At 39.9% G+C, this 26,376-nt stretch overlaps 1 protein-coding gene across 4 annotated transcripts in view; it reads left to right on the plus strand.

Moving 5' to 3' along the window:
* The window catches only part of KIAA1549L (KIAA1549 like), a 145,838-nt gene that overhangs the window by 64,189 nt on the left and 55,273 nt on the right, over positions 1 to 26,376 (plus strand). For 2 of the 4 annotated variants that reach the window (XM_081198093.1, XM_081198094.1), the window contains exons 2-11: positions 4,110 to 4,436; positions 7,230 to 7,826; positions 10,276 to 10,388; positions 14,795 to 15,014; positions 15,989 to 16,122; positions 18,469 to 18,631; positions 19,597 to 19,656; positions 21,299 to 21,450; positions 22,685 to 22,856; positions 26,007 to 26,170. In XM_081198093.1, the coding sequence (XP_081054219.1) occupies positions 4,110 to 4,436; positions 7,230 to 7,826; positions 10,276 to 10,388; positions 14,795 to 15,014; positions 15,989 to 16,122; positions 18,469 to 18,631; positions 19,597 to 19,656; positions 21,299 to 21,450; positions 22,685 to 22,856; positions 26,007 to 26,170 (2,102 nt within the window). Of the gene's footprint in view, positions 1 to 4,109; positions 7,827 to 10,275; positions 10,389 to 14,794; positions 15,015 to 15,988; positions 16,123 to 18,468; positions 18,632 to 19,596; positions 19,657 to 21,298; positions 21,451 to 22,684; positions 22,857 to 26,006; positions 26,171 to 26,376 lie in introns of all 4 variants that reach the window. The other 2 variants (XM_081198095.1, XM_081198092.1) reach the window with 2 other exon arrangements.

A 26,376-nucleotide genomic window follows, 5' to 3' on the forward strand; every position in this document is an offset into this window, starting at 1 on the left:
GAGAAAAAGAACTTCACCTAGCACTATATTTGTTTAATTATGCCATTTTTTAATGTTCTGGAGCTGGGGGTAGTGATGGTGGGAATGGAAGAGTACGTTTAAAATATGAAAGTGTTCCATAAACATACACCAGAGTTGCAAAGTGTTCATTCTTTTGTAAAATAACAGCATGGGATGAAAGGAGGTTTACCCTTTAAGCTTAAAACAGAATCCAGATTGCCCTTCATCCATTCACAGGAAGGCTGAATAAGGAATCCCAGGCTGATGAAGTTTGTGAATATCCTCAATGTTGTCCTGTGGGGAAGGAGGTACTGATTCAGGCAGGAAGAGAGGAGTGTGTGCATTTATCACAACAAACTGCTGGACGATCTCCTATTCTTCTAGAGTAGTTTTCTAACATGCTTAGTATGTTTCCTGATAATGAATCAAGTGAAGGCAAACTCCAGGACTGAGAGCTGATTCATAATTTACTGTTGTTTGAGCATTTGTTCCACACAATCTTTTGAGCTGCATTTTTTGATTAACCTTGGCTGACTTTATTTACAGAGCCATAGGCTTGAAAAGTTACGTGAAATCTTTCCTTATGGTGCCATAGGCTTGAAAGGTCATGTGAAAGCAAATTGCTCCTGCTGGGTGTGTTCTGCCCAGATCAGTTGTTTCTACTCAATCACAAAAATTCCCAGAAGCTGCATCTGCAGTCATTTGCAATTTATTTATTAATATGAGGCCAGTTCTTAAATACCAATAAAACAGTACATGATACAATCTATGATATTAATAACTATTGAAGTCTTTGGACAATTTTTAATTTTATGTTCTGTAGGTTTTGTTCTTTGGTTTCTTTGCAATGAAAATGTGAAAGTTGTTTTCTGTTGTAGACTGTTAACTGTGTTAATTGTCATTTTTAGGGGCTGCTAACTTGAATGTGTGCATATGAAAGGAGCTGTGGCTTGATTTGGTCTTTTAAACATGTCTCTAATTATAATGCAGCATGAATTTTATGTATCCAAGTTGTGTGTAATCCTCATTTTTGGACCTGCAGCAGCCTACACAATCTTTATTCTCGGAAACAGGATTTGGACATTTCACCCTCATTAGCTTGTTGCTCAAAGCTCACCAAGTTGTGTTATTGTTGATTTGCATGTGAATACTGTCAGAGAGCTAGTGTATCCATGTTGCTGCTAGCACATTTCAAATCAAACATTTTGTCCCACATACTTGTGCAGCTTTCCATCTTCTTTCCTAGTACTGCACAATCATAGCCTGTTCTTTTCACTCTACTTCTGAGCTACGCCTGTTTTCTAGATCTGTTTCCTCAACCGATCCTTTTAGCATTGCTCCAGCTTCTGTACATGCGTGACAACATGGAGCTTTGATAACTGGCTGCTCAGTGGAGTGCTGGATACCTGATAGGTGACTTCAGAAGAGTGCAGCCTGAAGCAAAGGCTGAACTCAGAAAGCAGAGATTGCGAAAATGCTTTTATCTTCAAATTTATTAACAGAATTTGTTCAGTTTCTAGGCTGCCTTTCTCCAATAATGACTCAGGGCAGGTAGTAAATCCAATAAAAGAGAAGCTCAATAAACTTTATGTTTTCACTCATGGAAGCATACAAAACTGGTTAACTTAACAGAGGTGGTGGTGTATCTCCTGCACCTGCTCCCTCTCTCCCTCTTGCTCCCTACCTCATCTGCAGGTAGCTACCTTCCATTCCCTTAAGCAGCTTGCAGTAACAAAATTCCTGTGGTTATTTTAGCAAGATGCCCACAAAATTGTGGGAACATGTATTGCAACATGGTGCAGAGACAAGAATGTCCCAGCATATATATATGAAAAGAGGATTATTCTCCAAGGTTTGGAATGGGTATATATATATATATATATATATATATATATATATATATCCATCCCAAACCTTGGAGAATAATCCTCTTTTCAGGCATTACTCACATGTAAAAACAAGAGAAACGCTAAGCTCGAGGCCCCACATTGCCCTCTGTGAGTTGAATAATGTACTTCTGAAGCACAGTGTTTCCTATACAGGGGTGGAGGGGGCGTGGGTGTGGGTGTGTTCCAGGGCAATTGCCCCAGGCGCATTTTTCTGGGGGGTGCTCACACCGCCCTCCTGGAGCCAGCCCTGTGCCACTTTGCAAGACTGGGATCTGATCAGATCCCAATGGCCATCTAGCCCAGCAGTTGCCAAACAGATGCTTGTGGGAAGAACACTATCATGACCTGAGAGGAACAGCACTCTACCCACCTGTGATTTCCAACAGCTGGTATTCTGAGGTATGCTGCTTCTGACAGTGCAGCATGGCTATCACGGCTCGTAGCCATTAATAGCCTTATCCTTTATGAATTCGTCTGATCTGCTTTCAAACCCATCAGAGTCGGTGGCCGTCACTGCCTCATGTGGGAGCGAGTGCCATAGTTAAACTATGCGCTGTGTGAAGAAGTATACTTGCTTTTGTCTGTCCTGCACCTTCCAACATTCATCTTCATTGAAAAGTCTTTCTCTTCTGCCTACTTCTGTGTGAATATGTTTTGAGCCCTTAATGGAAAAGTGTGTGTGAATGTATTGTGAGATGCTTGACAGAACCTGACAGCCAGTTTTTACATATTTCAAGTGCAATGAATTTGTTGTTACTCTACAAAGTGTATTTGTGTGTGTTCCTATGTATGCATGTACATGTGTGTGTGTGTATGTAGTTCTTTTGTTCATTTTAATCTTTGCTTTTCTTTCCCCCCATTTTATCTCTGGTTTCTTTCCTTGCCTGCCTGCATGTAATTGTTCACATAATTAAGGCTGGCAAGATAAACACCTACAGCTGCTCCATGGAGGAACCCAGCCAAGACTGACACTATTCCTGTCCTGCATCGTTTGCCAAGGCACTGAGGCTTGGTTGTCAGCATCTATTCCCTCTGTGTATCTACTACTAACCCCAAGCTTCTTACTTAATATGTTGACACACTATGGCTGATAGCAACATTGGGAGTTTTGTCAAGCGCAGCATGGTTGAGCCTTTGTAATTTTTATGAAGAATAGTGGTAATTGCAGCTGCAGGTATAGAGCCACCTTGGCTTACATCTTTTCAGAATGGTCAGTCAACATGCGGAACTTCATGTCCTCAGGTGCAATTTACCCTTGTTTGTTTGTTTGTTTGTTTGTTTTTACCTTCGTCTGTATGCCAGAGAAATTGATGGTATCTTGTCAAACGTTTCCTAATTCATTACAATATATTTATTATTAATAATAACATGAAACAATACAAACAACAAATAGTGGATATTGTTCATCAGTTACAAATACAGTTATGATGTATATAAGGCAGAAAATAATAGCAGCATGGTAAGTTAAACAACCAAGCCCAAAAGATCTATGAGTTATTGGGGGGGGGAGGGTGTCCTAGGTTCCTCTGGGTGACAGTTAATAAAAGAAATAAGCATAAACCAATCAGCATTGAAAGTATCTTTGTTTTGTTTCTGCACACATCACTCTACCGTGTGCAAAAGTAAGTTTATCTGTCAAAACCAAGTTCCATGCCGTCTCACACCACTTTTGAATAGTACATCCACCCACATTTTCCCAATGTAACTGCACCTCCATGTGTGCTGCCGAAAGGAGGTAGTTTATCAGATTCTTAGAAAGCTAATCCCTCTTCCCTTTCAATATCTCTGTGAAGGAGATCAGTAAGGATTGCAAAAAACCTTACATATTTATTTTCTTGACAGGAAGCTTTTCCTTCCCTAGGATGGAAGAAGTTGTTTTTCATTCTACCTTCCTGAAGAAGATACACCGTGGGGACCCTAGTTTCCAACTATGTGTTCTACTATAGCTACTATATAAATCTATATTTCTATCTATCTGCACTATTTATACTATATACTATAGCTACTGTAAGATATACCTGATTGAAATACTGTTGAGAAGACACTGAACTGCATTTTGATCCAGTCTTTCCTGGCCACAAGTTCCCTAACCAAGCTTTCCTTTTCCACCTTGAGTAGGGTGGAGGGAATTGGGTCCTTGTTTCTAAGAAATCTGTTGTGTTGTATTATTTGAAGATGAAATATTTGTAAGATATTCAATCCAAATGTATTATTTTGCAGGTACTGAGCAACAGCAGATAAATGTTGCCCCCTCTTCAGAGACTTTTACCAACTGGAGAGCTATATTATCACCAACATGGCCTTCTAGAGAACTTGAGTCTTCCTCAGTGGGTGACATTTCAATGAGGCAAGCCTTGGAGAACGCCAATCTGCTTCAGATAATAAAAAGTACATTAGCAGAGACACGGACGAGAACTATGGACCAAACTAGGTTTTTGCCAAGCCTATATCAAGGCAGTGGCAACAGCGCATCCCAAGAACCTTCTGAGGTATCAGCTGAATCACCAGTGAAGTCTCAAGATGCTGACGAAATGACTATTGTATCAGGTTTGCCTCAAATCAGTGTGTTACCCGCATTGTCCACATCATCACCAGTGACACATTCAACTACTACTGTGTCATCCCAGATAATGCCATATGCAACATCCTCCATTTCAAAAGAAATCACATCGGGATCAGACATAGTTTCAACCTCTCCATTACCACCCCCTTTGCCATTGGTAAAGGAATCACCTCATATCATAATTGTTTCCAATTTGACTGTGCCACCCACCCAAGTGCCTTTGTCCACAGATATAGAAAATTCATTCAGCATAAACACCATTAATAATTATTTAAATAAAACTTCAGGTAATCCACAGAGTACGATAGTGCCTGGAAATTCCAGCGCAACAGAATATGCAGTATCCAGAAAGGATGGCAAAGAGTTTTCTGTTGCCACCTCATTTAGTAATGGCATTGGATTGATTAGTGGTCATTCCACAATACCAGCAGGGACACAATCACACCCAGAAGATAGGAAACAGCACTCTCCTGCTTTGCATGCAATAATAGACAATAAGACTTCTCTCCTATTATCAAGTCACAGAGTGCCATTGAATTCTAGCAGAAATATTTTTTTCTCTGGATTCTCTGACAAAGCATCTTTTGTAGCAGAGCTCCCGAGTAAGCCACCAGATGCCATGACACATCATAAGGAGAGTAGCATATATGCAACTGCATCATCTACAGTTCATAAGAACAAGACAGTTCCTTGGATTTCTGCATCAGCCCCCCATACCTTGATGACCGATTTGCTGTCTTCATCACTTTCAAGTTCTTCCAAAGAGAGAGATTTATTAGCAGTACCTGAAAATCCAAGACCTTTTCGTTTGTCTCTCCCAGCAGTGCCAACTGGAGCTATTTCAGAGGCAATAAGCAAAAATAATGCAATCGCTCCAGCACCCGCACCTACTAGTATTTCCTTAATAGAGGGGACAAATCAAACTTCTGAAGCAGCTGGACATCAGACCGTTTCGGCACCAAATGATAAAGTTGCTTCCGATATTCATTTAACAAATCCTTATGCCACAGAATCAAAAACAGAGATTTCTAATACAGCTTATGAAACCAGTGAAAACACACCTCCTATAGCCTATGAAGCCTTGGTAAGATCATTACAACGTCGGTCATTCACCAAAGATGCTAGTGACACAGTGTTCACAAATGTTGATGTGAATAGATTATTTCCTTATCAGTCACCAGGAACGCAAACCACAAATGTTTCTTTAGAAACTCCTGCCAACGAGCAAATTCTCAAGAGAATTTTGCCATTTGAAAGAACCAGCTCCAATAAATTTTCAGTATCTTTGCCAACTTCTGTTGGAGGCCTTTTAAAATTTCGTTCCACAGCCATGTTTATATCTCCTCCTGATAATTTTAGAAGTTCTCGATTAGCAGATTCTAATGTGGGTAGGCCAATGCTTAGCTTAATAGAAGAGGAGGGGAGAAATGTGAAGGTATCCACCACTATGATGCCCCATGCAGAATATTTATCTCATCTACCTTTAAATGAATCTGATGCTAAAATGCATGAAAGCTTACATACAGTTGATACTTCCTTCAGGACTGCTATATCACCTTTGGACATATACATGTTTCCCTCTTCTACTCCAGCAACAGAACATTTGGAAAGCCCAGTGCCTGCTTCCCTAGAAGTTTCAAACACTGCTTCGAAAGGCATCTTAGATACTTCAAATGCAGGGAAGATTTTAAAAACCACACCATTAGTTCCTGTGTGGGACCCTGGAAGCTGGCTGTCATCTACTGGCATAAGTATGTCTTCAGGAAAGACAACAACTCAAGTGTCCCCGGTTGCAGAGGACTATGTGAGCCCTACATCTTTAAGAACAATATATACAGTGGTTCCAGGCCTACAGCAGCAAACAAATTATGTAAATAAACAGATGCCTTCTAGCACAGCCACATCACCCATAAGTACATCTGTAACAGTTCTCCCAAATTCTTCAGTTTCAAGTGGAAGAAATTCTAAGAGCTTCACAGAATTTAACACATACCCATTGACTGTAGAAACATCTTCTGGCCAGTATGCATCCTTTCCAAATAACCAAAGTGCTCTCTCACAAGGAACAGAAGTCCCATTACTGCACTCTAAAAAGGACACTCATACACATGGAAATATTTTGGAATATTTTACTGTCAGGAATATAAATGTCAACTCCAGCTTTGGGAAAAATTCCTATCCTGTGTATGAGGACTTCACAGCTGCTAATACGAGGACGTCTACTAGCACAGATGCATTTTCCTCTATTTTGACAACATATGATCACTTATGGCCTTTTGTTTCTTATGCCAAGTCCCAGAAGCCTCAAACAACTAATTCTGGAAACCTTTTTGCATCAACAGATGCCTTCTATGCAACATCATCTCCCCTATCTTCTCAATTCATTGCTAAATTAACTGTTCCAGTAAATAAGGAAATTAGTGCTGTTAGCAGTAAAAAAACAACATATCACAGCCTGGTACATGAATTGCTAAGCTCACCATCAGTATTAAATGTTGAAGAATACATGACTTCAGGAAAACCAACACAGTTCACAAATGTCCCTGTTTCAGGAGCAAATAATTACTTGAATAAACAGCTAACAAGTACTGGAGGGTGGGACACAAAAGGTACAAGTGATATAGATACAGTTAAAATGCATAATGAAGCCACAAAGATCACTCCATTGCAAACACATACCACTAACACAGCCATCATAACCTCTGTTCATGCATCACAAACACGACTAACTACTCCTTTGTTGCCAAAAACCAACTTTACCCATTCTGTCATTACAGTGTTACCGTCTGTGTCTCCTGGTGTAATACCATCTGTAGCAACTTCAGAAGCAACACCAGTTACAGGAAAATCAGCTCCAACATCACCAATGCTGACTTCATCCTTGTTCTCACTGAGCACTGAAAATTCGCCATCTGTGATGGCATTAAGCACGTTAATATCAACACTAGCAAAAAATAATACTGCCACAAAAATGGCACCAACTTTAAGCCCAGTAGTGACACGTGCAGCCTTTCCAGTTGTATCAACAGATGAGTCTACAACACCTGTGCACTCCACTAGCTCATTTCCAGTCACAAAAACGAGTACAGTTTCAGCCCCCACAACACATGCACCAAGACAAACCGAAACAGCAACACATGACACCAAGAAATCCACAAGTTCAGACACCAGTAAAACATCAACTGCATACCCACTGACAATTACAGCAGCTTTGACATCTATTACAGCATCAGCGAAAACAGCTAGACTTCTCCCTACACCTGCCGAAAATACTTCCGCTGCTACTACAACAGTGTCAACTTCAGCTTTTGCTAATGTGACAACAGTTCTTCCTTTGGAATGCCAGCTCTCCAGAAACCTTCTCATTAAGACAGGTATGAATATGTAGAGGGTTAGTTATCACGAGGCATTGCATTTTATAATGAAGACATAATATGAATGTCAAGTAGCATTATTATTATTTAAATAGTTTAATAAATGACACCGGATAAATTGCAACTAATTTGATGGATAGATTCTTTGTTAGTTTTTGCAAATCTGAATGATTATTGATAGTGGAGTGCACGTGCTGCTACTGTAAGTTCATACAGCCCAGTTCAAACTGTGGCCATGTCCTATTTCCTCCATCACTGCCAGGTGGCTGTACCAGTGAGGCCAGTGCACCAGAAATCAGTATGTTCCAGCTAGGAAGGGAGCTGTCCAGCAAAGGTGTCACAGAGAGCACAATTTTCTGGTTCGGTAATGGCTAGCTTTCAACCAAGCAGCTTTATCGCTGACTCTGCTGCCCATCCCTGATCTGAACTACATGAGAAGCCTGGCTTCCTCCTCACAAGTAGGAGTAGAAGGCCTTGTGCTGTCAAATTGGCTCTTCAGATCATTGGGGCTTCTGCCTCCTCTGTTGCTAGGAATTATTTTGGAAGGTCTGGTACTGAGCACGGCGCAGCGGTTCTCCTGAAGATGTGGATTCCTCAAGCAGGGCATCTTCATGAGTGATGGCCTTGGGAGGCTGTATGGGGGTGGGGGTGGTATGTCAAATTCTGCTGAAGCCCCATGAACACTGTAGGTGATGTGGCTAGCAACAGGTTTCTTCGTTTCCTCCACAGTGTCCTCCAGTTCTGGGCTCATCTTGATAGGAGACAGTGTGTCAGGACATGCCACTGTGAAATGCTCTCATATAACTTGAATGTAAATATGTTTAGGATCGCTACCATGACCTGTTTCCTATATAGTATTGCAGGGGTCTGTATAACACCTTCCTAAAAACACAGTAATTGCAGTTTTATTTCTTCCCAGCAATAACTGGTAACTGCATTTTCCTGTACTTGATGGACCCACAAGCAGATTTGTCACAGCAACTCATAGAATTAATATTACCAATTTACAACACGTGTTCTAGTGCCAAGACATTAACTGCAGCCTTTGAAATTGCTCTAGATGGAAATATCATGGATGCAGTGGACTTCATTATTGACAATTCCCTAACACTTTCCGTGTGGAAATTGTAGTACAGATAGCTGTGTGTGAGACAGGTCACCTACATTTTGCATTTGTAATGTTAGGTGTAGGAGGAAGGAAAGGATAGAGCTAGATCAGGTATCCCCAAACTCCAGATGTTTTGGGACTACAATTCCCATCATCCCTGACCACTGGTCCTGTTAGCTAGGGATGATGGGAGTTGTAGTCCCAAAAATATCTGGAGGGCCGAGTTTGGGGATGCCTGAGCTAGACTGATGGAGTTGATGATCTCTGGGTGGGATTAAACTGAGAAGTTGTGTCAGTGGAAGCCCTGCTGAAGAACTTCTGCTTATGAAATGGAGCTTCCCTTGTTTCCCAATGCCCCTGAACTGGCTGAATAGCATGGGGATGGGTGGGTGTGATCGTTCTGTCTGGAAAGCCAAAATATCTGTCCTGATGGAACTATCACCTTAGCGTAATGTTGAATTCCTCCCTCTGCCATGTTATGTTAGAAGAAAGGTACACATCTCTCGCTAGCCGCATCTCTTGCTTTCATAGTCACAAAAATACTAGAAATGTTTGTGACTACTAAATGATGGCGAAGTTGATACAAAATGTAGTGGCTTTTGTTTCATTAGGGCAACAAAGCAGGGGATTTGTATTGAAGCATTTGTGTAGACTATTCAGTGTGTAATTGAGTTAAGTTGCTTTACATCAGGGATAGCTAATGTAGTGCCTCATGGATGTTGCTGGGCTCCAGCTCTCATAGTCTATTTGCCATGCTGGCTGGGGCTGATGGCTGATCTGGAGGGTACCACATTGGATGCTTCTGTTTTAAAGCATATTGGCACACGCCCTCAAAAACCCATGCTTTTCTGTCTGTCCACCCACTCTGTTACCAACACAGTTCCAATGCATGGATTTATTTTTAGGTACATTGTACAGGGAAGCTAATAATGCATATTGAAATTGTTTTTCTTTTCAAATAACAGGGATGTTGATTTGCTTATTACGATCTGCTTTGCAAATTCTTCCAGACTAGTATCTCTGAGTCATATGTGTTAATATGCATCTGTAATGCTAAAATGCTTCCTTAATGTATCTGCAGATAATCCTTTACTGAAAAAAATTGGTATGGTTATGACTCAGTGTGCCTGTGTGGGTTTTAAATAAGTAGCAACTTAACTGTCTTCAGTTCCCAACAATAGCATTTCCTCGGCTTGAAGGTTTTGGTGCTAAGCATAAGTTCACTTCCAGACTGCAGCTGCTTCGTAGAGCCCATGTGAGCAGTCATTAGGCTTTTGAAAAGGATTATTAAGCAAATGAACAGAGGGTGCTTTTTAACTAATGTATAACTTTGCATTCTAGTTTTGTTTCTGAACACAAGAAGACTGCTGCTGAGCGACTCCTTAAAGCAGAATGTCACAAAAGGTCTTACCCAGGCATTGCGACGAGCTTTCAACCAAAATGTCAATGCTCAAGTAAGCAAATTTAGTCATTTTTCTAAATAATCAAATTAAGAGCAAAGGCCAAGGAGAGAATGGGAAATGTCTCCACTCACTGTTATAATTATTTTTTTGTTGCATTTCAGATTGTATTGTATTCCTAACACCTATGCATACAGATCCATACAAATAACCCATTAGCAGTTTTTTCTTTAGAAAGTGGGGGCAATTGATGGAACTGTATTATGGGTAGAATTTTGTCTGAGTGTCTTTCTTTCTTGTTGCCAGATACTGTGATGCTATCTGTTGGGAGTGAGGAAAATAAATTTAAATACTGAGCACCAAATTCTATAGCCGGTCATATAATTCTTGCCATTTTGGCTATGGTATACTGATAACCCAAAGTCATTTTGGATGTTGTTGTTTTTAAAAAAGAAACTAGGGTATTTTTTAAATGTGTGTGTGTGTGTGTGTCTATCTGTCTGTCTGTCTTTCCGCCCGTGTCTGTGTAAACCCATTTCTCTTCTCCATCCCCATCAGTAGAAATTGGCAATTTGACAATTTGAAAATCACACATGTGGGACCATTTCTCAAGTGTGACTGAAAGAAATTTAATTTCTGCTATCATTATAGTTTTATAGCTTAAGCATTTAAAGGTTTTATAATCTTATAATGCTTTGGGATGGAAAAGAAATTCTTTCTAGCTTAGCAGCATGACCCTATGTGAGTTTGCTCAGAATAAGTTCAGTGGGACTTACTCATGAGTAAATGTGCATAGGAATACAACTTAGCTGTTGCATTTTCAACACCTGAGAACTGAAATTGATATATGTAAATGTAAACATTCTATGCTGTCATCTAAACTGAATGTTTGAAAGGATGTGCTCTGTCCCCCATCCCTTCCCTTCTGGAGAGTATCTATTTGTGTAGGATTAGAATTGTGTGTATTTGACTTGGATTTTTGGAACGCTGGTGGAATGTGTTTCTGTGCCACAGCCTTAAGCTGTATGTGAAAGTATGAGAGCATATAATATTTCTATATGCCATTTACAGTCAGGTTTATGTCACTTGGAAGATAATATTTCTATACTTCTGCCATGAACAAGGAAGAAAAATGACTTTAATATCAATTTTCTTGCCCTGGTTAGGTTTATATTTCTCATTTTTCTTCAGTATACCAGTTACCTGTAGAATTTATTTACTTGAATTTAAGGCTGTCCAGGGCATGAGCTTTTACTTGTTCTGATTGAAAAATGTTGCCATTTTGCAATGATGACAGCCTGTTTTATTGGAAAGTACAGCTCTTTTGAGTGGAATATATAAGAGTGATTCAAATGGGATGTCACTTCTAATTTATTTTAGGTATGATTGTCAGCTATCTTGTGGGAGTTGTCCAATGGCAGTAGGCCTCAAGACATCAGAAATGAGGGAATTGGGAATAGTTTTGTTCTGAACTCAGCTTTTCCACAGCTTATGAAATAGTCTAGGAAGTTCAGTAAATGGCTGCCACTCCTGTTAGTCTATCCTCTAGCATGTATGATATATTAGTTTCTTTGAAGCTTAATATTTATTTTAATAGAAAACAATTTTGGCTTTAAAAAATGGGGCGGGGAGGGAGATTTGAGGCACCTTGATCACTGTCTACCTTAATTACATGAAACTAAGAGTTGTCAGGACATGGGTGGTGCTGTGGTCTAAACCACTGAGCCTAGGACTTGCCGATCAGAAGGTCGGCGGTTCGAATCCCCGTGACAGGGTGAGCTCTCGTTGCTTGGTCCCGGCTCCTGCCCACCTAGCAGTTCGAAAGCACATCAAAGGGTAAGTAGATAAATAGGTACTGCTCCGGCGGGAAGTTAAACGGCGTTTCCATGCGCTGCTCTGGTTTCGCCAGAAGTGGCTTAGTCATGCTGGCCACATGACCCGGAAAAACTGTCTGCAGACAAACGTTGGCTCCCTTGGCCAATAAAGCGAGATGAGTGCTGCAACCCCAGAGTTGTTCACGACTGGGCTTAACTGTCAGGGGTCCCTTTACCTTTACCTTTAAGAGTTGTCAGAGGACAAGCACTGATGAAAATAGATCCCTAGTGACTGTAACAGTAACACAATGAAAATACAATTCTTAAGATGTTTAACAACATTAAGTGTACAATTCCAAGGAAATTATATATATTCATTTGTTTTATTTGTAACTCTGGTTTACGACACATAATTACTGCAGTATTAAATGAAATACAACAATAACGTTTCTAAAACCATCCTTAACAGCAGGCATGTCCAAAGTCTGTTTCGGGGGCCTAATCCGGCCTGCCGGTCAGTTTAATCTGGTCCTTGTGGCAGTTTATTTCCTAGGGTAAAATCCCAAAAAACCTCAACAACTTCAATCCTAAAAAAAGGTCAAAAACTTTGGTCGGCCCTTCACTTCATCAAATCTGGCCCTCTTTGAAAAAAGTTTGGACAGCACTGCTTAACAGCATTAACTTTTTAACTTGACAAAACTGTGATATCCATGTCTTGCCCACATTTCTTACTGTATCACAAAATCCTGTATGAATGAAAACACCTTAAAACGGTTTCAGAAGGCCAGCAAGAAATGTCTTGCAAGTTTGTTTCCTTTTTCTTAACACCGTTAATACAGTTGCCACTTGACTTCGAGGAGCAACTCATAGAACGCGGTGTGGTAGCCTTTTTTGAGTTTTTTAAAGACTTTGGTGATTTTTGAAGCTTTTCCAAAACTTTCCCGACACCGTGCTTCGCAAGACGAAAAAAATCGCAAGGCGGCAAAACTCGCGGAACGAATTAATTTCGTCTTGCGAGGCACCACTGTATATGGAAATAGCAAGTTTCATTCCACCAGGGCTCAGAAGCTGATACAAATTTCATTAATATATTACCTAACATATTAATGTTACAAAGTAACAAAGAATACTGAAACAACTTACAAAGCCAGGCCAAAGCCGACATCAACCATGCAACTTGGAGTTCTTTCAGAAAATCTGGTTGATGTTTTCAGATTGTTTAGTGAACTATGAGAGAGGTGACCACAAGGTTTGGGATGTTCCTGTGTATAAGCCAGTATCAAGGCTAGTTGCAACAGATGGGAACAGATTTAGAGGTCACAGGTACAAGTGCAGTGGGCACTTTTGATTTTGCACTTGTTCTTTAGCTATTAATTAAACTTTTTTCTTTAGTTACTCATCATTTTACATACAGGAATGTTTGTTTGAATTGCATGTGTGTAAATGATTACTATTTAAAAAGTGGGTTAGGATAAATGGTAGATTAGATCAAAGGTTGAGGAATATTCAACATTATTTGATTTCTATACAATTACTTTGTTGTTGTTGTTGTTGTTGAGTCGGACATGACTAAACGACTAAACAAAAACAACAAAATGATTACTATTTAAAAAGTGGGCTAGAATAAATGGTGGATTAGATCAAAGGTTGAGGAATAGTCAACATTATTTGATTTCTATAACACTTAATATATTAAAAATATATCTAAGCAGTAGACAGAAAACTGAAGCAACAACAGACAACAGAAACAAAATACTACAAAAATGGGGATGCGGGTGGCGCTGTGGTCTAAACCACTGGGCCTTTTAGGCTTGTCAGTCAGAAGGTTGACGGTTTGAATCCGTGCAACAGTGGTGAGCTCCCATTGCTCTGTACCAGCTTCTGCCAACCTAGCAGTTCAAAAGCATACCAGTGCAAGTAGATAAATAGGTACTGCTGTGGCGGGAAGGTAAATGGTGTTTCTGTGTGCTCTGGCTTCCGTCACAGTGTTCCTTTGTGCCAGAAGCAGTTTAGTCATGCTGGGCACATGACCTGGAAATCTTTCTGTGGACAAATGCCTGCTCCTGAAGCGAGATGAGCGCCGTACCCCTTAGTCGCCTTTGACTGGACTTAACCATCCAGGAATCCTTTATCATTATCAGTTCATTTTCCTCCTGACACACCTTCCCTCTCAGCTTCTGGATTCTCACCCAGGGTCCAAACAAACTCAGACCACCCACAAAAGTATCACACCGAGAAAAGCTCCTGGTCTCTCTATATATGCTTTTTATGGGCAAGCCCAAGGTAGATGGCACTTCCTCAGGCTGTCCACAGTTGTGTCCCATTCAGCTGCACTCTCCATACCTAGTTCCAGGTACAGCAGGTCTGTTGACTTTCCCAGGGGGTCCAGTGGATGGGAAAAAGACCTCCCTCTACTCACTCCCCCTTCCTTTCCTCCTCCTCCAGCCATCTATGTATGCTTAGTTACTTTTGTGGAGCATGATTTGCCGGACTAAGTGTAGGTTCATATTTCACTAGTCTTTTATGCAGCTCTCTCTGAGATTCTCAATACTCAACTCTAAATAGCCCGGCTTAAATTGATTAGCCTTGAGAAAGAAAGGTATGTGACATTCAGATGCATGCTATTTTTCTGTGTGCTTTTTTCAGGTTGAAGTTCTGGAACAGTCAAACAATGTGACAGTTGGTTACTATGTAACTCACGAGAGTCTGGTTTTTATACCTGCTGTGGTCATCGAGATGTTAATTGCATATGGTGTGAGTAATGCCACCTTGGATATTAAGCAACATGTGCCAAATCTTCATTCTGTTGCTGTCTTAGCCTTGCCATGGGACCCACTGCCAGCTTACCACTTTCAGCTGAAAACAGGCAAGTCATAAACACACAGCTTTGTATAAATCCCTACTGTAAGTGTCCTGGTATCAGCAAAAATATTGTTTGGATTCAACGGGGATAAAATAATCCAAGATGACACTTGATGAAATAAATCTTAGTTGATTAATTGTAAGAGGTTTAATAAAATTTGCTGAAATTTATGCATGAAATAAGAGGTCTCAAGCAATAGCAACACTTTGCCTCTGTATGCATCAAAGCAGGCATCATTTTAGTTGAAGCATTCCTTATTGTGTGAGAGCGAAGAGGGAACAACTCTCTTAAAATGGTATTTGCCACCTACGGTATTACTTAGTATATGCATTAATAATGTACTTCTGCTGTCAGATTTCAGTATTTTTCCAGCTGTTCATGAGTTTTCAGCCACACATTTATCAATGTGAGCCTTCCCTTCACACTTTATGGCAGGGGTGGGCAACTTGCAGTCCACAGCCTAAGTCCAGCAGTGGTCTCCATTTGGCCCATGAGGCTGTTTATTCCAAACCGTGCCTACCTGCATCACATTATATATTATTATACATTATATATGATGTCAGGTATAGGGCAGGTGGAGACACGGTTGCCAGGGCACAAGCAGGAGCCTTAAAAAGCAAGCCCAATCAGGCACTGGGGAAGGAGGCTTGCTCTTGCTGTCAGTCACCTGGGATTGATAATGGAAGGGATTAACTACACCAGGGCTGGCATAGCTAAGGGCCTGTCTTTGGACAAGTTGAGAGAATGAAATGGCTTAAGATCCTTCAGACCCAGTTGCAGGGAACATGCTTTATATGGACAAACCAGGAATCCACATGGGTGGAAGAATCAACCCACTGTCTGGAATGGACTGAAAAAGGGACAATAACTCCAGCCCTGAGGACCTCTTCCCTCTTTCCTTCGTATGCAGGAATGGTCTACCCAAAAGGGAAATAATGTATTTATATTCACTAAACACTTGGCTATTCTTCATCTAGAACTGCAGTTTGTGGGTCAGTCTGACAACATACAGTCATGCAGATTTGTTCAGACCATGGAACAAAGATTGCAGAAAGCATTTCAGGATGCTGAGAGAAAGGTCTTGAACACCAGTAGCAAGTTAACTGTTCAGGTAATATTCTTTAACGTTATTAGTCACCTTTTATGGGTTATGCCTGTAATACTTTGCAAAACTTTTATTAAACATGTTGTTATTGATATAACTTCATAGCCAATATGAAAATATTTTATATTTGTTATTTTGTTAATAGCGCAATGATTCTTATGGCTGCATCTGCTGTATAAACAAGCCCAACATTTATCATCTGTACTTTTTTTTTAACAGAACCAGACACTAAATTGCAAACCTTTCAGATTAAGTTAATTTTATAAACAACACAATGTGAAATGGAATGGGTCTTGTTTACTCACGTTAATAAAGATATTTATTTTTCCAGAAGTTGAAAGGCACAATTATAAGTAGTCATATTGGCCCCAATCAACTGTAGTACATATACATGCCTTTTTTAATGCAACAAGGGATGTATACATGCCAACTGGCTTCTACCTCTATCATTCTAAATGGAAATTATATCAGGATAAAGCAGCATTGTAAACTGCTGTTCATTTATCAAAAATGTCTGTTCCATGTCAACATGTCCCCACCAGCTTTTCAGTTTGATATGCCATTTCATAATTGCATGAGATTGCCCTACGTTTCTTAGCTCTTTAGAAAGCACTGGCATTGCAGATAAGTGGCCAGATGATTTTTTTAAGAGTCCGAACCTCACTGCATACCAGACATGTACAGCTTGTGCCCTACAATAATCAAAATCAGGAGGACCTTGGTAGGCTGTGCTATGTGGCTGGTATGTTTTATTGGTAGGTCATAAACAGAACAGAACTGGAGTATACATTATAATGAGCAAGAAGAGATGCAGCAATAGGTCAGAGAGAAATTGTTTTCAACTACGCCAGCAGAAAAAAATAGATTTAAAGTTTATAAGTGGGTACTTGTACCATTTTGCCATGGAGTAAATGGGTTCTTGGTATCATAGTGGAAACAGACCTGCCTTTTAAGTTCACTAAAGCTATTTTAGTTTCTTGATTAAAGATTGTATTCAATTAAATTTTTGCTCTAGTGCAAGGATTAGCACCAATACAACAGGATCTGCCCCACTTTGCATGTGCCCTGCACTACCCCCAGGTCTGCTCTGGAGGGTTGGGGGAACCCCCAGGACAGATTTAGGGACTGCTGGGAGGAGATGATGTGCGGGTGGAATGTTCCCTTTAATGCTACATTGAATACGACCCTCTGTGTCTGTGGCCAGGGACCTGTGTACTTTCATTTATGTACAGTGCCTAGTATATTTTGGCCCTTTTTTCAAATAACAAAGGTGAAGAAGAGTAATCCTTGCTCTTTTGCTTTTCCTATGAACATCAAAAAAGATGGAGGCTTTGTCTGCCTAGATATTTGCTGCAGGTCAGTGCAAACTGAATGCACGTGCATTTGACCTGAGTAACCTTCTCTGTAAGCATCCGGGGATCTGTGTGGGCATGGCATTGCCTTGTTGAAAATGGCACTAGTCTGAAGACAGGCACGTTTTCTCCACCTCAACTTACTGCACCAGAAATTTGTGCTGATGAAAGTCCCCTACATGGAATATTGTGACTCACCCATGCATGGAACATGTTGTGTCCTTCTTACCTCGCCTGCCCTGTCCCTCTTGCACTCTGTTCTCAACTTGACTCAGTTTAAAGGGTTAATTTTTTCAGGGTTTATCTACCTACACTTTGCACAGTTGCGCAACCCTTTAATAAAAGATGGGATCCCAATGCGATGAATGTTCAGAATGTTGAAAGGGAGCAGAACTTTATATACTGGAAATGCAACCAAACCTGTGCATACCTGCAAACATATCAGCACTTTGTTATTAAGTTATAGGATATGCTTCTAAGACAGGAAGAAGCATGCAACAAACATGCTGTAAGCAAGAAGCAATGCAAATGTGCCTTTAATTCTTGTCCATAGAATATAGGCAAGTGCTTCTAGTTCGATGTTTTAGGTCAAAGCTATAGTTGAGGAAGGTACCTTTCCCCCCAATACAACCCTGTAATGAGCATGGTGCACAGCCCATACTTGTCCTATGCCTATCCTTATCAGACATGTGGACTGGTTGTACATATGGAATACAGATTTGTAGGATTATGCTGGTTCTGAATGGTGAAACAGCACCTTCTGAAATGAAATCTATCTGAGTTAGCCCTCCTTTGTGGAAATACTCTCTTCCTCTTGGCTGCTTCTGTAACAAAGTTGGATAGTCTAGCCAAAGAGTTAAAACACCCACGAGCATGTGTGTTTAACAATGACAGCATGATTAACATTTTTCTTTGCCATGTGCACTAATGTAATAATAAGCAGAAAAAGTTATGTCAAAATGAAGCTACCGGCTGTTTCTCCACTTTGGTCTTGTTTCAGATACTGAGCACATCAAATGTTTCTCAAGCTGTAACTCTCTTTTATGTGGTGAAAAATGAAAGCACAGTCTTAAACGGCACCGTGTCAAGCAACCTTCTCAACCATCTTTCAGCAGAATTGGTGGGATTTTATCTCACCTATCCACCTCTGACCATTGCTGAAGGTAAGCCTGCAAAGTGATCAAATTATTTGCATTCTTTCGGTGTTTGCTAGTTGACACTTTAAAAAACATTAACATTTAAAACATTAAAAAAAACATTAACATTTAAAACATTTAAAAAACATTACCAACTGGGTAAGGGAGCCCATAATGCCATTCTCCAAAGAATTCACAATAAAGCAGAAAGATGACTTGGGGTAATGAAGAAGGGAGCACAAACATAAAGGCAAACATTTTTAAAAAGGACCACTCTTGATGCTCATATATACATTTTTTTTCCTTTGCCTTATGTTTGCAGTGGAAATATGCAATAGGCTGTCAGGACGAGCTTGCAAAGTTTTCTTCTATAAAAGCAGTTTGAGGATGGATGCATCTTGTAATTCAGCCTCTAGGCTGAACTGAACCCTCCTGACTGCTATTTATTCTGCTGATAGCTATATTTCCACGGCTTACCGTTTAAAGATCCGGTGTCTTCCAAGATAAAAAGCTGACAAAAGTGTATTGTGAAATGAATGTTAAATCACCATTTGAAGAAAATAATCATTCATGACCCTGCTTTGATTTGCTTATCCCCTCACTGGTTAGCAGTTACATGAAACATTCTTCCGAAGCTTCTTGTGTGAGTAACTGTAAATCAGTCTAACCCTTGGTGATCAAAGTTCCATAGTGCAGCCAGAACAACAGAGGGATGGATATGTATTCAGAAGTTCCTGGGCTTGCTTTGTAAAACCAGAGCTGCCAGGGCTGAAGCCTGCCTTCACACTGCTCTTACACTTATGACACTTGTCCTTCCCTGTAATTTCAGGAACACAAAACCTAGTTGCAGTTAATCATAGTGAGTAGGAACTGGGAACATAATCAGTCTTTGTTTATTGATGTTCTTTTCTGTTTATAGTTATAAAAAATCAGTTTTGGAAATGTGACATAAATCTTGTATATAATTATTTTCTTCTTCTTTTGTTTCAAAGCTTTGGAATATCCAAATCTTGACACTTCAGAAGCAACTAGAGACTACTGGGTTGTTACAGGTAAATGCTTGCATTTTTTTAAAGGGAAAAATTCATCCACTGTCTTTTCCATGAGTGGAATTATGTTCCACTCCGAATTCTATTATTATTATTATTATTATTATTATTATTATTATTATTATTATTAGGATTTTTTTTTATCTGCTAATGAATTTGGGATTTCCAGTGGCTCACAGCTTCTAGAGTTGCTGTGTTGTTTGAAGCGCTCATAGAATTGTAGAGTTAGAAGGGACCCCCAGGGTCACCTTGTCCAACCCCCTGTGATGCAGGAATGCTGCCCACAGCCGTCCCTAGGTGGGCTCAGACCACCAACCTTCTGGTTAACAGGCAAGACGTACTGATGAGCAGGTCTGCTGCCAGCATGTAGGAATGCCTGCTGGTGGTCTCATGTTATGCTGCTTTACGTGTATATTTGTAATTAAAGCAAATATTGTGGCATCTCTCCTCCAAGGGGAACCAAAAACTGCAACCCCGCCAACAACAACAACAACTCGGAGATTGTGTAGGTATTGTGCAGCAATAGGGCTTTATTTTGCATCTGTTTGGCACTATTTGTATAGTAATGCTGAGGTTTATTTGGTAAAGGAATCAAAATTGGCTCTGCAGCACCTGCGCTACTTGGAAAATATTCCTTTAGGCTAGAACTACGTCCATAGAGAGTATTTCTTGGTTCCACAAGCTAAAATAGGCACTGTACTTTGTAATGGAGCCTGATTAACTTTGTCTTTTCCATGCACCAGCATGAATTCAGGCCATTTCTTTGAGGGCCAAGTGTTTCCTATGCTCTTATGGCTCTTACGACCAAACATACTAGGAATCCTAGTACTACAGCTGCCTTCTCTTCAGGATTCCACTTCCAGTTCTGTGGCCCTCTGTGGATTTTTGCCTCTCAGCTGTCTTGTAGAGGCAGTCTCCTCTGTCCCAATTCTTTTGCTCTTTTTCCTATCTCATATTGATTGGCAACCTGATCACCTCTAGATGGGGGGTGGAGTTGCAGTCCAAAATATCTTGGGGAGTGCCAGGTTGGCAAAGGCTGATCTTGGAGGTGCAGCAGTCTGTGAGTGATCTCATTTCCAAACATGTCCCATTCTTTGGAAGTTTGCTGTTTTGGATACAGTAATGCAATAGTTCACTTTGGCTTCAATACTCCTCTCAGTGTGCGTGTGCACATGCGTGCACATAAGTGGACGCGCATATACTTTCTGGAAACTAATTTCATAATTGGTGAACAACAGTGCTTAATGAGAAAATGTTTAAGGCAGGGATGTGTTAATAACCCACACAATTCACAGGAGTTTAGAAAGCAGGAGGAGACCAGCTGATCAGAAGCAAAGGGGTTTGTGCTGTGGAATGAAAAGTTAGGTTAAGTATTTGGAGAAAAAAACTTCTATCTGTAAGAGCAGCTCAATAATGGAATAAGCTGCCCTATGGGGCGAACTTATGGAACTTGCCTGCTTGGCAGTTTTCAGGAAAAAAACCTGTTTCACAGGCAGGTTTAGGATAACCAGTCTTTGAAAAGGAGGTTGGATTAGGTGACCCAATTTGTTTTCCTCAGCTCCATAGCTGTACATGTCCCTGCAGCTCAGATGTTGTTATATCTTTAATCAGTTGCTACAGAATTCCCCCCCCATGACTTTCACAGTTATACAGGGAGTTGACATTACAATGCTGGGGGTGAATAACCAGAGTTTTGCAAGACTAATGGAGCAGCGTTTAGCACCACTCTTCATGATGTCCCATCAACAAGGAAGACGATTTAAAAGAGCCACTACAGTCGGCAGCTATACTGTGCAGGTGGGTGCTAAGACCATCCTCCCCCCCCAAAAATCCCCCCACTTTGCTGGAGTTTTTAACTTGCTGTTACAATTTGTATGTAACATGTTTGTGTATAATCTAGAAGCTACTTGGAGGGATGCTGTGAAATGTGTAAATTGGAACAAGCAAATGTTGTTTAACTTACTTCTGTATAAATTACAAAATAATTTTGCAAATAATTATTAGCTTCCCCCTCTTCTAATCAAGAATGATATTGAATTAGGTAACACTTTTATCTGCACCAGATCCACTGAAGATTTGTAATGTGACAATATGGAATATTGAAATGGCCTTTAAATTTGGTTGTAGCTGTTTAAGTTATGCTCAGGGTAGACCCATTAAACCAGTGGGCTTAAATTATAGAAGTCTAGTAGGATCATAGGGTCTTACACTGGCACAGACCATTGGTCCATCTAGATCAATACTGTCTACACTGATTGGCAGTGGCCAGACCAGGGTTTCAGGTAGGGGTGCCTCCCAAAAACACCCTGGAGATGTTGGGGGTTAAATTTGGGACTTTCTCAGAAAAGGCAGATGCTCTTCCACCTGAGCTACCCATATCCTAATCCACTGGTTTCAAGGACCTTCTCTGAGTATTACTTAGTAGGATGCAACCCATTGTCTCTACCAGATTGTAACCAATGGCTTGGGTTTTCCCCCTTTTCATTTTCCGTGCTGGCAATGATTGTGTAAAGCAGCTAGAGAACTAGGCTGAGTGCCTCCCTATTTGGTATGTGTACTCAAGGCCACAAAGTGCAATTTAGTGACTGTTTCAGACACCACTGAGCAGGAGGGGACAAAGCTGTGGAACTGACATCCCAGCAGTGACAGCACTGCCTCTTATGTGGATGGTATGGGACTGCCACTCCTGCTACTGGGTTGATTAGTGGGGCAGTATTCCTGAACCCAATGTGTCATTGAGCAGAGTTTGCCAAAGGGAGAAGCAAAGCACCCAGAGGGTGGAAACATGGAAGAAGTGTTGGGCTACTGAGCAAACATGTGGGATATAAACAGGTTCCCATCGACATGGTTTTTATGCTTCTGCTCAAAACATTCCCCCTTTGAACATTTATGTATACTGCTGTTTCAATTGAAAACGTATATCTATTTTATCAGTCTATTTCTATGCTAATATTATCCATTTCGTCATAGACGTGAGTTTATACTATAAATAAGATTTTCCCCCCTTTGTCTTTCTCTCTTGTTTGATAAGATGGTAAAAATGCAGCGAATTCCAGGTCCTAAGGAGCCTGCTGAATTGACCTATTATACTATATACAATGGGAAACCTTTGTTGGGCACTACAGCTGCCAAAATTTTGAGCACTGTTGATTCACAGAGGATGGCCTTGACACTGGGATATGTCGTTCAAGTACAAGCTGATCGTAAGGATTCTTTGCTTTTCTTTCAGATAGTTTATTATAATTATTATGATTGCCTATTATAATAAAATCAACATGGAGCATCCCATGTGGTGGCTTATCTACTTTGGTCAGTAACTCTTGTAAATGCTGATTAGCTATGTTTTTCTCTGAATACTTTCTTATGTGCTTTATTAATATGTACCTTAAATGATAACAGAGCTCTCTGGGGATGCATATATATAATAGCTAAGGGTCATCATCTACAGTGGTGCCCCGCAAGACGAATGCCTCGCAAGACGAAAAACTCGCTAGACAAAAGGGTTTTGCGGTTTTTGAGCTGCTTCGCAAGACGAATTTCCCTATGGGCTTGCTTCGCAAGACGAAAACGTCTTGCGTTTTTTGCAAGTTTGTTTCCTTTTTCTTAACACCGTTAATGCAGTTGCGACTTGACTTCGAGGAGCAACTCATAGAACGCGGTGTGGTAGCCTTTTTTGAGGTTTTTGGTGATTTTTGAAGCTTTTCCAAAACTTTTCCGACACCGTGCTTCGCAAGACGAAAAATTCGCTAGACGAAAAAACTCGTGGAACGAATTAATTTCGTCTTGCGAGGCACCACTGTATTCTAACTAACTCTTCGGTGTTAAGGAGAGAACTAGAGCTAAAGGCATGATTTTAAAATAATATCACTTCTTTGCTTTTCATGGCTGCCAGAATGTAGAACTTAAAAGAGATATGTGCTGCTTTAGAATTGTTTCTCTATAGGCTGGTAGGAAACCATGTTTTCTGAAAGTCTACAAAGGCATTTGAGGTAATATCCCATCCCAACCCTGACCAGATACTGCTTCATGGTCATTTTTTTACTTTACATAGTGAATGTAAAATATGAACTGGGTTGGAAGTCTTGATCTGGACGCAGTCCGGCAGTTTTCTAACTCTTCTCTGATTCCCACCCCCAATAACCAGCATCAATTGGAGGAAGCAGAGCATGCTAAATACTTGCATAAATATTTAAGTGGGGCATTTGTTGCTGCTTCATACACATCCCATTAGAATTAATGGACATCAAGCAGCAGTGGCATGGGCTGGTTGCTTCCTGTGCTGTAAGCAGTCTGTATCAATCTTTTCATTTTAGCTACTGTATTTAAAATGATTTTCCTGGTTCACACATCTCATTATGGCAAACCATGGCTTAGAACAAAGTTATGGCCACTTTGCGCCTTGACAGTTATTCTGTTTCTGCGTTGAGACTAAGTCATGGTCTGACTTTGTGTGTTGGCCAAACTTGAGCTCATGGTTTAGCATTCGCAGAATAACCAAGATCCACAAATGATAGGATAAATCTTGTTGGCAGCTTGCAGTTAGCCTGGAGTTAGTTAAACAATGACTTGAGTTTGGACAATATAGCATAGCAGCAAATCAACCTATGAGGAGTAAAGCAGCCACAATCTCCTGTTTTGGAGCTCATTCATTTGTGCTAAGCCATGGTTTTGCTTAGTGTGATGTGCAAACCAGGCCTATATTATTTATGTTAGAGCTTAGCTTTTTCCTGAAATTAACAGTTTTCTCAAATCAGTGAACGACAACTCTTAAGTGTCCACAAGTATACATTCTGATATAAGTGTAGATCAATATATTGACTGCTCACAAACTATTTTTTTTTTGCATAAAAAATTCTTTATGGAAATTCATTAACATCATTACAGATGTAACTTCACACATTCACATACATACTTACAAAGAAAAGAATATTCTTAAATTATTTTTCCATAAGATATTAATTTAAACTTCTAATTCCGCTTAGATTTCAACTAAGCTAAGATCAAATAATAATACATAAAATAAAGTAAGATATAACAAAGTAAATTAAATTAAATGTAGACTTCCCATCATTTCCCCATATAGTTGTCATTTATGATTTTGAATGTACTTATAACTATTACCTTACTCTTAATATACTTTCTAATACTTTCTTACAACATATCGTACCGATTTTTCTTTAATAAAGAAATAAAGAGACAAACTAATCATATAATTGTAGAAAGTAGTCACAGTGGACCATTAGCCCCAAGTAACTAGTAGGTTTATTATAATTATTATTGACAATATGGAGAAAAGAACCTGTCATAGTTGATCATAAAGGACCAGTATGCATGTGTGACTCCAAATGGCAACCAAATACTGAAATCCATCCTCCCCTTCTGGTTATAATTTTTCATTTATTAAATTGGTTATTCGCCTAATGCTGCAGTCTCTGGCAATGTCCAAAAGAATGTTAAAAAGATCACTTATCATTTCTTCTGTAGAGCAGATACCTTGTCGATTGAAGTTTAAATATTAATTGTTCATATTCAGCTTTGTCATGGCTGAAATTACACAGATTATTCACAAATAAAGTGAAAATTAAAAAATACAATTTCCATCAAACTGTTCAAATATTGGATATTATATAAATTCTTAATTATTTACAGTGATTATGACATCTTTTGGCTAATTCTGGAAATATTAATATTACATTATTGATTTTAAGTATTGCTCCAGATGGAAATAGACCTGCACCTCTTTCCAACTTCTAGTTACTTAAGTGTTATTTTACTAATCATTCATTTATAAATATTATGGCTTGAGTGTTATGGAAGAAAGCAAGGCATTCAATTAGTAGTTTTTAAGTGCTTGTATGGTGCATGGTGGAGTGGGAAAGGTAACCTCTGCCATAACTGATAAGAATTAGAGCTACAGCTTAAATAACCCATTTATTATCTTGCGTGAAGTGGGACATTGGAAGCTACTTATACCAAGCTGTACAATTTGCCCATTGAATTCAGTATTATCAAAAGTGATTGGCAGGGGCTTGTCAAATGAAACTTTTGCCTGCAGAATATGTGATTTACCACTGAACTCTAGCTTTTCCCCTAAGTGACATTGCCCTGATATTTCTCCCATAATAAGCCAAGTCACTCTCTGCACCGTTTTTCACCATAGCTGATAGTAATGGTTGTCCTCCATAGGTTGTGGTAGAGCACAATTCACATGCTTGAACGGTTGGGGAAAATATCTGCCTACGCGAGACTTTCTGAGAGCTCCTGCCAAGAGCAAACAGTACTGGACTTGCTGGTCTGACTCATTATAAGATTGCTTTATAAGTTTACTTTCTCTCCTTCTTTATTATATACAGCTGTGGTAAAAAACCCACCCAACAACCTATGGATCATTGCTGCAGTGTTGGCTCCCATTGCTGTGGTTACAGTCATCATCATCATTATCACGGCAGTTCTGTGCAGGAAGAACAAAAATGACTTCAAGGGAGACACCATGATGAACCTACCACAGAGAGCCAAAGTAAGTAATTTTCATCCCAGGCTCAGGAATGGGAATTTCTTCTTCAGTGTTACATTCTCCATCATTCTGTACTTGAAGAACAAGATTGTGCTCTCTTTGGACAGATTTTACTAAACCAGTAAGACAATAAATACTCTGTGCTCAGAGACAGAATGAAGCCGTTCCCATTTATAGGCTTCCACCCAAGTGCAAGGCAATCTTTATAG

This window comes from Podarcis bocagei (genome assembly GCF_964188305.1).
Source record: "Podarcis bocagei genome assembly, chromosome: 1".
Taxonomy (NCBI): domain Eukaryota; kingdom Metazoa; phylum Chordata; class Lepidosauria; order Squamata; family Lacertidae; genus Podarcis; species Podarcis bocagei.